We start from the raw sequence: 14,121 nt of genomic DNA on the forward strand, positions 1-14,121 counted from the left end.
GGAGAGTCAGACCCAGCCAGTTTTGAGTATCCAATGTGTGTCAGCAGTAAACCAAATAGACAGGAGCCCCTGCCGGCTAGGATCTGACACGTCGGTCTGGGTGACAGATGGTGTCCTAGATCAATAAGCAAGATTAGTGGTGTGTCATTAGTGGTGTGTATATATAAGGGGAAGCGCCAAGGGGAAAAGTCAAGGGAGCGTTTGGGATGGGTCAGGGCAGGCCTTGCCCGGAGGGTCCCTCTGCACAAAGGAGGCAAGGAGGGAACCATGTGGGCATGAGGAGGCGTGGAGCATTCCAGATGCAAAAGCCCTGTGGTAGAAGCTGGCCTCTGAGATGTCCAGAGAAGCCAGAGTGACTGGGACAGGTGGGCAAGGGCAAGGGGTGGTGGTGGATGAGTTCAAGTAAAGCAAGGACCACAGGAGGTGTCCGATGTTGGCAGTGGTCCTTGTGGTGGAGTCCAGCCCAGGGCATCCTCAGGTCCCCAGTTGAACAGCCCATAATGACCCCTCCCCTTCCACCCTCAGGAGAAAGAGAAGAAGTACATGCTGCCTCTGGACAACCTCAAAATCCGTGACGTGGAGAAGGGCTTCATGTCCAACAAGCACGTCTTCGCCATCTTCAACACAGAGCAGAGGTGAGGTGCTTGCTCTGAACAGTCCCTACCCTGGGGTCTCACATTCCAGAAAGGGAGTCAGTCAAGAAATAGAAAAATGCTTCTGTTGGGTGGTCAGAGAACACCCCTCTGAGTTGAAATAAAGATGAAATGATAACAGGAGCTGTGGAGGCTTCTGAGCCCAGGAGCCACCAGACCTGACTTGTATTCACTCGCGCCCCCTGGTGGCCTTGAGTGGAACAGACTGAGGAGGTGAGGATGAGGGCAGCAACTGCACAGGTCCAGGTGTTAGATGGTGGGGCTGGACCCAGCTGGGGCCTGGGACACAGAGAAGTGGGGGAGGGCGGATTCCAGTAGAACCTCTGGTAGATGTGTGTGTGAGAACGAGAAAGGCGTGACTGCAGACCCTGAGCTCTTGTAGGGCTGCCATCGGCTGACGTAGGGGGGCAGAGGCAGAGTAGGCCTGGGCAGTCTGAGGCAGGCTTGGGCCATGCTGAGGGAGAGAGGCCTGTGAGACACCACATGGGGCGTGGAGGAGGCAGCTGGGTAGGTATAAGAGCTGGTGATCAGGAATGTGCTCCAGGTAGGAATGCGAATTGGGGAGTTCTCATTTTGTGGTGGTGTTAAAGTCTAGATGGGATGAGATCTCTGGGCCAGTATAGACAGAGAAGAGAAGGGCCCAAGAGGCTCTCGGTATATCCATCGCAAGGTGCTTTGGTGGGAGACTTAGCAAAAGCAAAGGCACTTCTCTCACTCAGGAAGAGACCCAGGTGGCAGCAGGTCTGAGAGCAGGAGGCAGGGCTGAGCATGGACCTCGGAAGGGGGCCTGCCCAGACTCACACCCTCATCCGGGAACGAGGGACCACCCAAATCAGCCAGGGCCTGGTGGGTCTTCATGACTGGCCGGCAGGCACTGACATCCTCCCTGCTGGCCCCAGGACCACCTTCCCCACTGCGCATCCACACCCTCCACTTTCAGCTGAGTCACCTGTTTTGTGCAAGAATATTTGTTCTGGACTGGCTTAAAATTCTGAGACCCACTTTGGCCATCAGCTAGCTCCAGAAACCTTTATAGCCCATTTATGATCATTGCTCCCCACCCCCACCTCCCCTGCCTAAGAAGCCCTAGGGTGTGCAGGAGAACCCAGGCTCTGCGATACGACAGGCCCCCTGGCCAGCTCTTCCTGGCTTTGTGATGTTGGGCAACAATCCCACCTCCCTGGCCCTGTGATTCCCCAGTGCAGGGGGGTGAAGATACTACCTAATGTATCATTTAGGGATGAGTCCAGGAAACCCAGAATGATAGTAGTGGAAACAAGATAGAAGGTTTTTTTTCTTTATTTTCTTTATTTATTTTTTAACGTAAGTTAAGTCCAGCCTTTGATTATTCTGGGCACACTGAGCAACTCCACAGTTATCTAGGCCCAGGCCCTCCTCCTCCTTTCTCAGACTTCCTCCTCTTTGTCCAAGATGGCTGCCATCGTGATGATGTTTCAGGCAGCAGGAAGGTGGAGGAGGAGCAACAAAGCATGCCCCCCAGCCTCACTCTCAGCTCTTTCCAGAAGGCTCAGGGCAACCACTCACTTGACTGCCGGTTGTCCAGAGCAGTCTCATGAGGCCATTTATGCCTAACCTCAAACCCAAGTCTCACTCAAAGGCTTTGCAACAGCTTAGCCGTCTCAGCCACACCTGCCTTCTGGGACAGGATGGCATGAGTCCTGGCATGTAGATACAGAATACTGTCCATAAGCGCTGGTTGGTGTCCATCTGTTTCTCCTCCAGCCTTGTGGCTCTGCACCTTTCTTCCGTTCACAGACCCATATTTGTCTAGCATTTCACAAGCCTTTGCTGGGAGTCTTGGTCCTGTCCCTGGACAGCTCCACCCACCTAATCAGGGCCCAAGCTAGACCTTCACTGTCCAAGGCAGTAGCCACTAGTCACATGTGACTACTTAAATGTAAATTGATTGAAATTCACTTTCTCGGCCATCCTGATCCCATTCCTGGTGCTCAGAAACAAGCACCTTGTCGGGCAGCGCCGGTAGAGAACGTCTGCACCGTCACAGAACGTTCTTTTGGATGACGTCGCTGCAGCCTCTCTGAAAACAGACACGCGAGCTTCCCAACTGGGGGAGGGTGTCGTGGACACTGCCCACTTCTGAGGGGTTGTTGGCAGCCTTTGGCCCCCACAGGAGAGCATAAAGGAAGGATGGGCTGTTCCCAGGGGAAAGTGAGGAGTGACTGAGCCCACAGATAAAACACCGTGGATGCTGCTAGATGCAGGGACTCGCTGGGTACCCCCTGCTCTTGGTACGGTTTTTGGTGCTATAGGCATGAATTTATGGCACTTCCATTGGCCCGATGGGATTCAGGGGCTGCTGCCATCATGGGGCCTCTGGTCTTGAGTGCCTGGGTCACATGGCCCAGACCCATGTGATCATGGTCTGTCAGGCCGACCCCAGAGCCTGTGCGCCAGCTCACTGCACCTGCCGGGCCTGTGGGCAGGGTCAATCACATGTCTTTTCCTCCCTCCCTCTCACCTCAGGAACGTCTACAAAGACCTGCGGCAGATCGAGCTGGCCTGTGACTCCCAGGAGGACGTGGACAGCTGGAAGGCCTCATTCCTCCGAGCCGGGGTCTACCCTGAGAAGGACCAGGTGAGGGGCCACCCAGCCTGGCCGAGCCCACACACCTTGAGCTGAGCTGACTCCACCTGGGAGAAGACAGGGGGCCAGCATCTCCAGGGATGGGTCATTTCAGGCTATGTTTACCAGAATGCCTTGAAGGCAAGTAGCCTATACCCTCTTGAACAAACAAAGCAGAAAGGGGAGAAGGTTTTGTCATCAGCGCCCAGAAAGCTCTCCAGCTGAAGTCTAGGACAGGGATACACATGGACTGGGACCTCTCTTGGCTTTGTTCTCTCTTTCTGGCCTGTTGTTGAGGCGGAGTGAACACGACCTCCAAAGTAACATGGTCCAGTCCCCGGATGAGAGATCTAGCCTGCCTGGGCTGTGGCCACCCCAGGCCTGGGCTGCTTAGGCCAGGGGCAGGCAGGGTCACATGGTGCCAATGTGGCCATCAGGGGCCAGCCCCAGGGGGTCAGTGGTGGGTGGGATAGGGCAAGCAATCCCCAGCGAATGGGGCTCCCCACACTCATCTTAGGCTCAGTCACCCCTCACTGCCTCCCTTCCCCACTTGCAGGCAGAAAACGAGGATGGAGCCCAGGAGAACACCTTCTCTATGGACCCGCAGCTGGAGCGGCAGGTGGAAACCATTCGCAACCTGGTGGACTCGTATGTGGCCATCATCAACAAGTCCATCCGCGACCTCATGCCAAAGACCATCATGCACCTCATGATCAACAACGTGAGTGCCTGCCTCTCCAGGGACCCCAGGGCCAGTCACTGCCAGATTTGCCCTGAACACGGTCTGTATAAAGTTAAAAACTAGAGTGGGTCGCCACCTTTTAAACATAAAATCAGGATCCCCAGCCTCTCTTGGGAAGTAGGAAGGTCCAGGCACACAGGGCTCACACCCTGTTTAATCAGGTCGTTGAAGCTAACATCATGCATGTGCAGTTTCTCTAAATTTCTTCAGCCTTACAGTAACCCTAGGAGAGGGACTGCTGTCACCCTCCTTTTATAAACAGGAAAACAGAGGCGTAGAGAGGTCAAGAACCTGCCCGAGTCACTCAGAAGCGTGAGAGGTGGGATTCAAACCCAAGCTGAGTCTGTCCCCAGCAGTGGCCTCCTGATGGCCTGCAGCCCAGCCTGCCTTCACCCAAGGGTGTTACCTGCCACCCACAGGGCTCCCGAGCCTCTCAAGGCTTTAGGCTTCTGTTTGGTGAAATACAGCTGTACTAGTGTCTCCTGCTCTGGGCTGCTGGGAGGATTTAGGGGCTTCGTGCCCCAGGCCCTGGGCTCAGCACCAGGCACTCAGAAAGCTGTATAGATCAGGTTTGGTTTGTGTTGAGACTGTGGAAAAGCTCTTAATGTGACGGGGTCTAAAGTAGAAATCCCATGTCCCTTCCCTTTCGCTACATTCTTCAGTCTCCTCCTTGGTGATCAGTGTTAAGTTTCATTGGTGTCCTGGTGCAGTTGACATACAGGTGGTACTTGTGTTATACGGTGTGCTGCAGATATGCAATTTAAAATGCACGTATGCTTTGACCTAGCAGTTGCAATTCTGCTTGCAGAAGTTTTTCCCAGAGACATTTGCCATTGTGCAAATTGAGCACATGCATGGTTATTCTTTTCAGCATTGTTTTATAATGGCCAAAGATTGGATATCTCTATCCATTTATTACAATCAATTAAATAAATATCCATTTTATTGCAACCTTCCCCCCCAAAATACCCCAAGAAACAAAAGGATGAGGACTATCTCCAGGTGTATAATAACTTCGATTATTAAGTGGAAAAGGTATGGGATATAAGAGAATAATCAGGAAAGCTCCATTTGTGAAGAAACACAAGGGAAATGCCTAGAGATCTCTGGAAGTTTATATAAGAACCTGGTGACCAGTTACTTTCTAGAAAGGAAACAGGGAGCCTAAGGAGGCCAGAGTGGACAAAGGAGTTTTCACTGTATCTTTTGGTTATATTTTATTTTCCCTTTTACCAGCTTTTCAAAATCTTAGTGTTTGAGTAGCTAATGCATTTACATGGTTTGCAAATCAAAAACTATCCAGCATTATCATATTTCCACATGTTGAAAGTTTGAGAAAAGTCAATATCTATTCTTAAAAAGACAATTGTAGAAAAAGAATTCTGTTATATCATATACCCATTGAATTGATATATTTTAGTCTCAAAGCTGCTCTTGCCCCTAATGAGGAAGCTCTGGAAACATCCCCTCCAAAATCAAGAAGTTGGCCATTTCCACTTTCATTTAACCTTTCTGTAGCATTACTAGCCAATGCAGTTAGACAAGAAAAATAACTTAAAGGTGTGATAGGAAAATAGGAAAAATTGTTCCTATTTTTAGAAGCTCATGTACGTGTGAGTGTGTGTACCTAGAAACCCCAAGAAAAGTAACTGAAAAACTATTATATCCTGCAGGAAGATTCAGGAAGGGAGAAAGTATAAAATTAATGAACAGAAACCAGCAGTTTTTAAACCAAAGCCAGAGAAAAAATATCAGGAGAAAGTTTCATAGGAATCTCATGAAATGGGTTGGAAGAATACTTGCAGGCACCCTTGAGGGACCCGAGAAACAACCGACTGGAAAACGCATCCTGTCGTAAACCTCTCCCACGTTCTGCGGTTCAGTTAAAGACAGAGCCCCGCCGAGGGTGCGGCTGCTCCTGCAGCCAGTCGCAGTGCCCGGCTGAGTTCCTGGCTGGGGTGGTGGCCAGCCCTGACCTCTCCGCCCCTTGCCCCCCAGACGAAGGCCTTCATCCACCACGAGCTGCTGGCCTACCTGTACTCGTCGGCGGACCAGAGCAGCCTCATGGAGGAGTCAGCTGACCAGGCCCAGCGGCGGGACGACATGCTGCGCATGTACCACGCGCTCAAGGAGGCGCTCAACATCATCGGGGACATTAGCACCAGCACCGTGTCCACGCCTGTCCCCCCGCCCGTTGACGACACCTGGCTCCAGAGCAGCAGCAGCCATAGGTCCGTGAGGCCCGGTCACCAGCAGGCTGCAGAGACTGCCCCCTGCAGGTTCCCAGCTCCCCCCCACCTCCCTTGTGTCCGTCAGGGCACACACAGGGTGGGCCGGATGCAGGGCTCTGACCACAATGGCACAGCACCCAGGGTTAGCCACAGTGGGGGCTGCTACCCCACCTAGGCCTGGAGGGACTGGGAGAGAGAAGAGTTTAAGGCCTGCCTGTCTCCTGGTGCCTTCCCCTGGCTAAGCCCACATGGAAGCCAAAGAGGGCAAGAGGCCTGAGTGACCCCAGCCATAGGGGTGAGCCTCTTGGAGCACAGAGCACAGCTAAGAACGGTGGGCAGGGGAGGATCTGGGGGGACACATGAGTATACCCAGCATCCCCTGCCCTGACCACCCTAGAGCTGAGCTGGAAATGAGGCCCTGGCATGGGCAAGCCAGAGCATCAGGCAGGGACACCTAAGCAGTGACAGTGCAGGTGGCAGGGGGAGAGAGTCAGGGAAAACTCAGAAGGTCCCAGCCCTACCAAGACCTCAGGGAGCCTTGGAGTTCCTTGGGAGGAGGGCACAGCATCCAGCCTGGTGGGGCAGCAGGTGCTCAGTCCCAGGGGAAGTTTGTGGGGCACCTGGACAGTTTGCAGCCTCTGGAGGCATTTGACAGGGCTGGGCTCTGGAAAGATTTCTGGCTACAGGGGATGGATTGGAGGAGGTAGGGAGGCCCAGGTGGGACCAGTGAGAGGGAAATGCCTGAGGGAGCAAGGCCAGAGGGAAACAGAAGCCCTTTGTGGCCAAGGACAGGCACTGGACTCCTGGCTCAGGGTTTTAGGGGTGGACGGAGGGTCCCAGTGCTTCTGTGCTGCCCCTTGGCCCGGACCAGACACTCATCTGCATCTCCCTGGGTGGTAGCTGGTGCCAGCCCATGTGACAGAGAAGGCCACAGTGGCCAGCACCCCATGCCCCGCCTCGGGCTTCTGCAGCCACACTGCCATGGCCAGTGCTCCCGCCCACCTTCTTCAGTTCACACCCTCTTCTTCCTCCACAGCCCCACTCCGCAGCGCCGACCTGTGTCCAGCGTGCACCCCCCGGGCCGGCCCCCAGCAGTGAGGGGCCCCACCCCGGGGCCACCCTTGATTCCTGTGCCGGTGGGAGCAGCAGCCTCCTTCTCAGCACCCCCTATCCCATCCCGGCCCGGACCCCATCCTGCCGTGTTTGCCAACAATGACCCCTTCTCGGCCCCACCTCAGATCCCATCTCGGCCGGCTCGGATTCCACCTGGCATCCCCCCCGGCGTGCCCAGGTAAGGCTGGACCCCCCCTTGCTGTCTGCCTCTAGAACCACCCACTTCGGCCCTGCAGTTAGTGGAGGCGTCACTGGCATCCCTATTGGGCTGGTAGGGAGACAGAGGCCCAGAGAGTCCAAGTTCACAGAGTGGTGGAGTCACGGTGACTCCTGGACTCCCAGGCCCGTCCTCTACCTGAGCAGTGGGCCCACCACATAGCTCGCAACCCCTCACACAGAGCCCCTTCTTCTGATTTTGACCTGTTTCCCTTCTGAGGACACATAACGTCAAGTCATTGCACACCCCTGCCCTGCCTCGCCCCACCCTGCAGGCCAGGCTCTTTCCTCCCCGCTTCTCCTGTGAGTAACCTTAGGTCCAGGGTGGGCAGGCAATTTGCCCAGGGCCACAGAACAAGGGAGTGGCGGTGGGGGTACTGATGCCTGGGCTTGGCGCCCTCATTCCCAGCATCCTGGCGGCCTTCAGAGGAGCATCCAGCCTCAGGCAGCACCCTGGGGCGGGGTGGTGGGCCCTGGGTCCTTGTCCTTGCCCTGCTTCAGGCCTCACTGCCGTCTCCCCCTCGTCTGTCTTTATTCTCTTTGCAGCAGAAGACCCCCTGCTGCGCCCAGCCGGCCCACCATTATCCGCCCAGCCGAGCCATCCCTGCTCGACTAGGCTGCGGGGGGGATGTTCTCGGGGGTCCTCGAGCACCCTCGGTGCAGGAGCTTCGGTGGTCTGGGCCCATCTGCCACCCCTGGCCCTCCCATCCTCATGCAGGACCAGGCTCCTTGCAGGCAGCCCCTGACTCTTCCCTAACCCTGGCCCCCATCCCCAGATGGACACAGCACTGAATGGAGGGGCCCTGTAGCCTCAGGATGAGTGGAGCTGGGGTGTTGCACTTTGGGGGATAGGGTCTTGGGTAGCAGAGGCGGCACCTGCATCCTGCGTGCCATCTTGAATGAGGGATCCAGGCTGGGGTCAGGGGACTCACTCAGGGGCTTCTCTGGCCAGGAAAGCCTGAGTAGACCAGGCCTTCTAGAAATGGCACCAAGGGTGTCTGTAGCCCCCAGTCCTCGCTGGGGACACAAGGAGTGTGTCTGCTTCTCAGCAGTGGGAGCTCCCAGTGGTGAGCCAGGCCCAGCGGGCCCCGTGCCACCCGCCTGCCCAGGTTGTACATATTCCTTCCTTGGCCGTATTAACCGCACGGCCCAGCCTCGGCTGCCAGAGGTGCCTTTGCCAGGTCCGAAACATTCGGCCCCGGCCAACCTCGTTCTCTCCTCCCAGGGTCCCCTCCTCCTCCTGGGTCCTGGACGGCCTGGGCTCAGGGCTGAGTGGGTGGGGAAGCTTTGGGGGCCTCTTGGCTCCCACCCAGGCCTCCCCTACAGGGTGGGCCCCGGGCGGCCTCTCTGTGAGTAGATCTTCTCACTCGCTCAGTTTGACCACTGTAAGTGCCTGCGCTCTGTATCCTATTAATAAACTAAAATAAAGGGAAGACGCTTCTGGTGGCTGCTGTGTGAGCCTTTTGTGTTGATGTTCAGGCTGAGGACATGGGTGCTGGCCTTCCCCCAGAGGGCCTCCCACAAGGACTCCCCTTACCCATCCCAGCATGGGCTCCCCCACACCTCACTCACTGGGGCGCTGCTCTTGGGAGGGTTCACTTCTTCTAGCGGGGAGAGCCTTTACTCTCCTTAACAAGTACCCCCCCCCATTCTACCCCCACCCACAGAGGCCTGGTGGGAGCCCCTGACCACCTCACTGCTAATGGAGGCCAGGGTGGGGGCCTGGGCTGGGCATCCGAATTACTGAGGGGAGAGGGGATCCTGGCCCTCCACCTCAAACTGCAACAATGGTCAGGCCTCTCCCCGCCCCTGCAGTCTTGAGGACTTACCCCCGAGGTTCCCCCTTCGCCCTCTTGGGGGCCCAGGCCTTCTGGCCCAGCCGGGGACACAGTTAAACTTTGCTTTCTGATTTTTCTCTTGTGCCCAGGCGACCACCTCCATCGGCTCCTGCCCGACCTTTCTTCTGAGCTTCGTGGGAGACCCCTCCCGCCTGCCTGGCTGCCCCCTTGGGGGCAGGTCTGTCCTGGCCGGTGTCCCTGAGCCCCAGTCACCAGGCTCTGTGATTTTTCTGACCATAATTTATTGACTCTGGTGCCCAAGCCAGACCGCCTTTTGTTCTGTGAGGCTCCAGTACAGGCTTTGGCTGGGCCACCCTCAGCTCTGTCTGGGGCCCCTGCAGGGAGAGCGGGAGGGGCGGGTGGTCTGCAGGTCCCGATCCTGGAATTCTATTACCAGACCTCACACCAGGCCCGCCCCCCGCTGGGCCGAGGGGCCAGGCCCCTTCCTGTCAATAAAGTGACTGTTCTGGCAAGAACACTGCAGCTACGTCTCCTTCCCGGACCCTGGCATGAGCAGGCTACCCCCAGCAGCAGCACAGGCCTCGGGTGGAGCCACAAGGAGAAGGAAGGCAGGCATGGGATCCCATAGCAGCAAGCCCCCTCCTACTGTGACCTGCCTCAGAGGGCCAGTGGGGAAAGGAAGGGGAAGTTTGCTTCTGGGCCCCGCTCCACACCACGCGGTGCTGGTGCAGGCTGGAAGACTCCAGCTAAGGCACAATTACAGTAGGGGACAGAGGCCGGGCCAGAAAATTCAAGGGTTGCATTCAAACACTGCAGTGCCCCCCCGTGCACAACTTCCAGGAAAACAGGTGCAGCCACTGAGCCACCTCTCCTGGAGGGCCCAGGCCTGTGAGCCAGCCAGTGTTCCCTGCCTGGCCCCAGAAATGGAGGAGCTGCATGAGGGCCACACCTCAGGCCCAGACTGCACAGCCTCCCTTCTCGTAGGAAACTCAGTTGGAGAAGGAACCCTCCCCCAAGTTGCACACACATGCGCCTTGCTGCCCCTCCTTTCCCCTGTTGTTCTGTGGCAGGGGGCTACGTAGGCACTGGGCGCTTGTCCTGAAAGAAGCGCTTGAGCGTGCAGACTTGCAGCACGGCCACGAGCAGCAACACGGCCACGTTCACGGCTGACCAAAAGTTGACCCGTTCCAGGTTACCCTCTTGCAGGTTGCGGTCACGTGCCTCAAAGGCTCGCAGCAGAGTCAGCATTTGGATGCTGCGCTCGAGCCGGGTCCTTGTAGTCTCGATGGACTCCTATGGCACAGAAGGAGAAGCAGGGTCAAGCCTTTGTCCTATAGAATGGGGTGACAGTTCATGTTGCAGGGGAGTGGAAGGGAGAGCCCAGAGCACAGACTCGGTGGCCAGGCTGCCTGACTCTAAATCCTCCCTCTGCCACTCACTGGCTGTGTCACCAGGAGCAAGTTAATTAACCTCTCTGGACCTCAGTTTCTCCAACTGTAAAATAGGGTATAATTAGAGCACACTACCTATGTACAAGACGGTTATGGATATTTAATGAGTTATTTAAGCCCTTAAAACCAGGTTTGTAAACCTAGAAATGTTCTGTTACTAAGTTGGAGGCACCAATATGTAACAAAGTCTGGGTCAGGCCTAGGGAGACTCCAGCCAAGGCGAGAGGGCAGGGCCCAATGCCAGAGAGCTCAACCTGGGCGCACCTTGATGTCTTCCATCTTGACATCCAGCATCTCCTCGGGCTCCACAGCCTCTGCCCAGCCCTCCAACTCCTCGTCATCCTGCAGGCTGTCAAAGATGAGTTCGAAGAACACCAGCTTCTCCGAGATTGTGCTAAAGGAATTGTCAAAGCACAGCTTGTAGTCCCCGGCCTCCGTGGGCTCCACCCTGGGCAGATAGACACACAGACATGACCCTCAGTGGCCAGCCAGCCGGACTTTGCCAGGCAGGCAGAGTAGTAACCCGAGGCCACTGAGGAGGGGCAGGGTTGTAACTGAACCCGGGCAGCCTGAAGGACTTAACTCACGTGTGCACCCCGTCTGCCTTGCGGGACTCGCTGACCAGCAGCACTCCCTGAGGGCTCTCCAGCGTGAAATCCACGTCCAACCCAGCACCTCCGATCACCTGGGGGGCAGGTAAGAGCGGGTGGAGGGCTAGGGGTAGGCCAAAGACACCTGCTAGAGAAGGCCAGGGCTGGACCAACCAGCACAGACCCATACAGACCACCACCAGGGGTCTACCTGAACTCTGACACCTACACCTGCAAGTGAGTCCTACCCTCTCCGGTCCCCTCTGGCTGCGCTCGTCCTGGCTCCGCCCCTATTGATACCACGCCCCAGCGATCAGCTCTTTTATCTGGTCACGCACCCCCCCACACCCCGCGCGACGAAAGTCCTTGATCTGCGTTTACCTGACCACGCCCCGGTTTGGCCACACCCAAAGGAGATAACTGAGCCCCGCCTCTTTCCCTTAGCCCAACCCCCGAGAAATCCTCAGTTTGGCCACGCCTTTTATGGCGCAGCATGCTGATCAAGCACCCCCAACACCTTCAATGAACCCAACCTTTTTGGCCATGCCCACTCGCGAGACTCCTGCCTTCTGAAGGACTCCCTCTTTTCTCCCGATGGCCCCCCGTCTCCGGCTCTCATTCTAGCTCCGCCTTCTGCCATTACTCCCACCCCTTCCGCTCCCACGCGTCATCCCCGCCCCCTCTGTCTCGCTCTCCCTGGCTCCGCCCCCGCGCTCCTACGCACGGGCTCCTCCCCCTTCCCTCTTTAATACATGCAAAGCTTGCCGTATTTGGCCACGCCCTCTTTCCCTGGCTCGGCTCTATCCTCGGCCCGGGACCCTCTACCTGGTACTCAGCCTCAAGGCTTGCATTGGCCGGCGCAGACTGATAGAAACACTGCTTCCGCCCCGCAGGCAGCAGGAACGTGAACTCGCCGTCCTGGATCGGCGGGGGCCCTGCCCCTCCTACCCTCACTGGCGGCAGTAGTAGCCACAAGGCCAAGGCTAGGGCCGCGCTGGCCGCCATCATCCGGGTCACCCTCTGGTCTACTGACAGGTCGTGGTTCCTTTAAGGGCTAGCCCTGCCCCCTCTGCTACTCGGCGGAGCTCATTGGCAGCCGCTTCTTTCCTTAGTCCGAAGCCCGCGGAGCCAGGCGTGAAGGACCCCCTGAGAGCCTAGCTGCCCGAATGAATGCCTGATGTGCCTAAAAACACTCGGCCGTATACAGACTTTTTCTTCGAAAAGCCTCCACTTCTAATCCCAAAATCTGGCGGGTGAAAATTACATAAATAAATACCATAGTCTACATTCTTCTCAGGCTAAAGTTAAGACAACTGTGGTGGAGGCGGCCGGGTCCTTCCTGCGGTTTTCCCAGAGTTCCCCGCGCGCGACGACCTTTGGGATATCCAGTCTTGGTATAGCGGGTAGAAAATAGAGGCTGGGCATGGCCTGCACGCGACCCGTAGGGCTGGCACATTAAAAAAAAACAGGCGAGGTGGAAAACTTCTTATATTAACGAGGGTTTCGTCTTGTTTCTGGTGTGAGTTTGGCCCCAAGTCCCATGTCTGACTTATCATTACCTTCGAACCTTAGAACCATCACATTGTCAGTTTCCTCGCCTGTAAATTGGGAGTGATGAGAATTAGGTGAGGCATGGCTGATGAGTGCTCTGCATTTCTTGCATAGTCAGTAGAGGGATGCGGCCTCACCCTGCACCCCAAGGGTCTCAAGCTTGGGGTCCAGCAGGTAAACAATGAAGTGGCCCAGGGTAAGAAGAACCGACAGCCCAATGAAGTAGGACTAGCATCATCCCCATTTTACGGATGAGGAAATTGAGGCCCAGAGGAATGATTGCCTCAAGTAAAGCATGGGCCTGATTTGAACTAGGCAACCCGGTTCCCAAGCCCACACTCTTCTCGGCTTTTCTCTGCTGACTCCTACTTCTTTGGGCTGTTGTGAAGATTAAGTGAGATGATGCTTGTTTAGTGCTTGGCACATCATAGGCCCTCAGTGTATATCATCTATTGTATTCCAGGTTTATCGCCCTCCACTGGTCTTGCCGCCAGTTAACCTCTCAATCTGACTTAGGAGGACTTGGAGGCGACCTCCTGCTGGAAAGCAGATAAGCAAAGACGTCATTGGAGAAATGTACTCTGGTGATTAAAAAAAAAAAGTTCAGATGGAAATTTTGAGTCAAGAGAAGACAGAGAGGTTGGCAGGTGGTGACAGTTACTCTTCGGTGGCTGTCAGCTGTTACTTGCATTTGTTGAGCTTAGGGAAGTAAAACCACTCTGTAATGTCAAGGATTATGTATGGTCACATTTGGTATTCCTTTTATTCCAACTTTTTCTATCATTCAGACTCACTACTTGGACATTTTGAAGTTGTTGTGGAGAATGGGTGATAACTTTTTTAAGTGGATTTTTAAAAATGAGGTGAAAATCACATAACATAAAATTAACCATTTTAAGTGAACAACCCACTGGCATTTAATATAGTCACAATGCTATGCAACCACTATTCCTGCCCACTTCCAAAACATTTTCATCAACCCCAAAGGAAACCTTGTACCCATTAAACAGATAGTCCTCATTCCCCCATCACCCCAGCTTCTAGCAACCACAACTCTGACTCTGTGGAATTATCAATTCTGGATATTTCATATAAATGGGATGTGTGACCATTTGTGTCTGGCTTCTTTCACTTAGCATAATGTTTTTAAGGTTCATCATCATAGCATCT

General features: G+C 55.4%; 2 protein-coding genes across 10 annotated transcripts in view; one reads left to right on the forward strand and one right to left on the reverse strand.

Moving 5' to 3' along the window:
• The window catches only part of DNM2 (dynamin 2), an 82,689-nt gene extending 72,815 nt beyond the window's left edge, over positions 1 to 9,874 (forward strand). For 4 of the 8 annotated variants that reach the window (XM_072947703.1, XM_072947707.1, XM_072947702.1 and 1 more), the window contains 6 exons: positions 526 to 635; positions 3,159 to 3,270; positions 3,815 to 3,979; positions 5,999 to 6,231; positions 7,268 to 7,522; positions 8,107 to 9,006. In XM_072947703.1, coding sequence (XP_072803804.1) covers positions 526 to 635; positions 3,159 to 3,270; positions 3,815 to 3,979; positions 5,999 to 6,231; positions 7,268 to 7,522; positions 8,107 to 8,176 — 945 coding nt within the window. In that variant the 3' untranslated portion in view covers positions 8,177 to 9,006. Of the gene's footprint in view, positions 1 to 525; positions 636 to 3,158; positions 3,271 to 3,814; positions 3,980 to 5,998; positions 6,232 to 7,267; positions 7,523 to 8,106; positions 9,007 to 9,487 lie in introns of those variants that run through there. The other 4 variants (XM_072947705.1, XM_072947708.1, XM_072947704.1 and 1 more) reach the window with 2 other exon arrangements.
• On the reverse strand, positions 9,624 to 12,504 carry TMED1 (transmembrane p24 trafficking protein 1). Of its 2 annotated transcripts, none has more exons than XM_015241042.3 (4): positions 12,226 to 12,504; positions 11,398 to 11,495; positions 11,075 to 11,204; positions 9,624 to 10,652 (listed from the first exon to the last, which is right to left on the reverse strand). In XM_015241042.3, exons 1-4 carry the CDS (start codon positions 12,406 to 12,408, stop codon positions 10,434 to 10,436), a joined length of 630 nt encoding a protein of 209 aa, XP_015096528.1. In that variant the 5' UTR covers positions 12,409 to 12,504; the 3' UTR covers positions 9,624 to 10,433. The 2 variants fall into 2 exon arrangements, with proteins under 2 accessions (XP_015096528.1, XP_006206349.1); XM_006206287.4 differs by having other exon boundaries at positions 11,075 to 11,258; positions 12,226 to 12,499.
• Between the last annotated feature and the right edge of the window lie 1,617 nt (positions 12,505 to 14,121).

The sequence above is a fragment of the Vicugna pacos genome, chromosome 22, assembly GCF_048564905.1.
Source record: "Vicugna pacos chromosome 22, VicPac4, whole genome shotgun sequence".
NCBI classification, from domain to species: Eukaryota; Metazoa; Chordata; class Mammalia; order Artiodactyla; family Camelidae; genus Vicugna; species Vicugna pacos.

Coding starts and splice junctions, on each gene's coding strand:
- TMED1 (XM_006206287.4), bottom strand. CDS start 12,408: ATGATGGCGGCCAGCGCGGCCCTAGCCTTGGCCTTGTGGCTACTACTG. Junction 11,259..11,397: donor AAGGCAGACGGGGTGCACAC/GTGAGTTAAGTC, acceptor CTATCTGCCCAG/GGTGGAGCCCACGGAGGCCG. Junction 10,653..11,074: donor TCAAGATGGAAGACATCAAG/GTGCGCCCAGGT, acceptor TCTGTGCCATAG/GAGTCCATCGAGACTACAAG.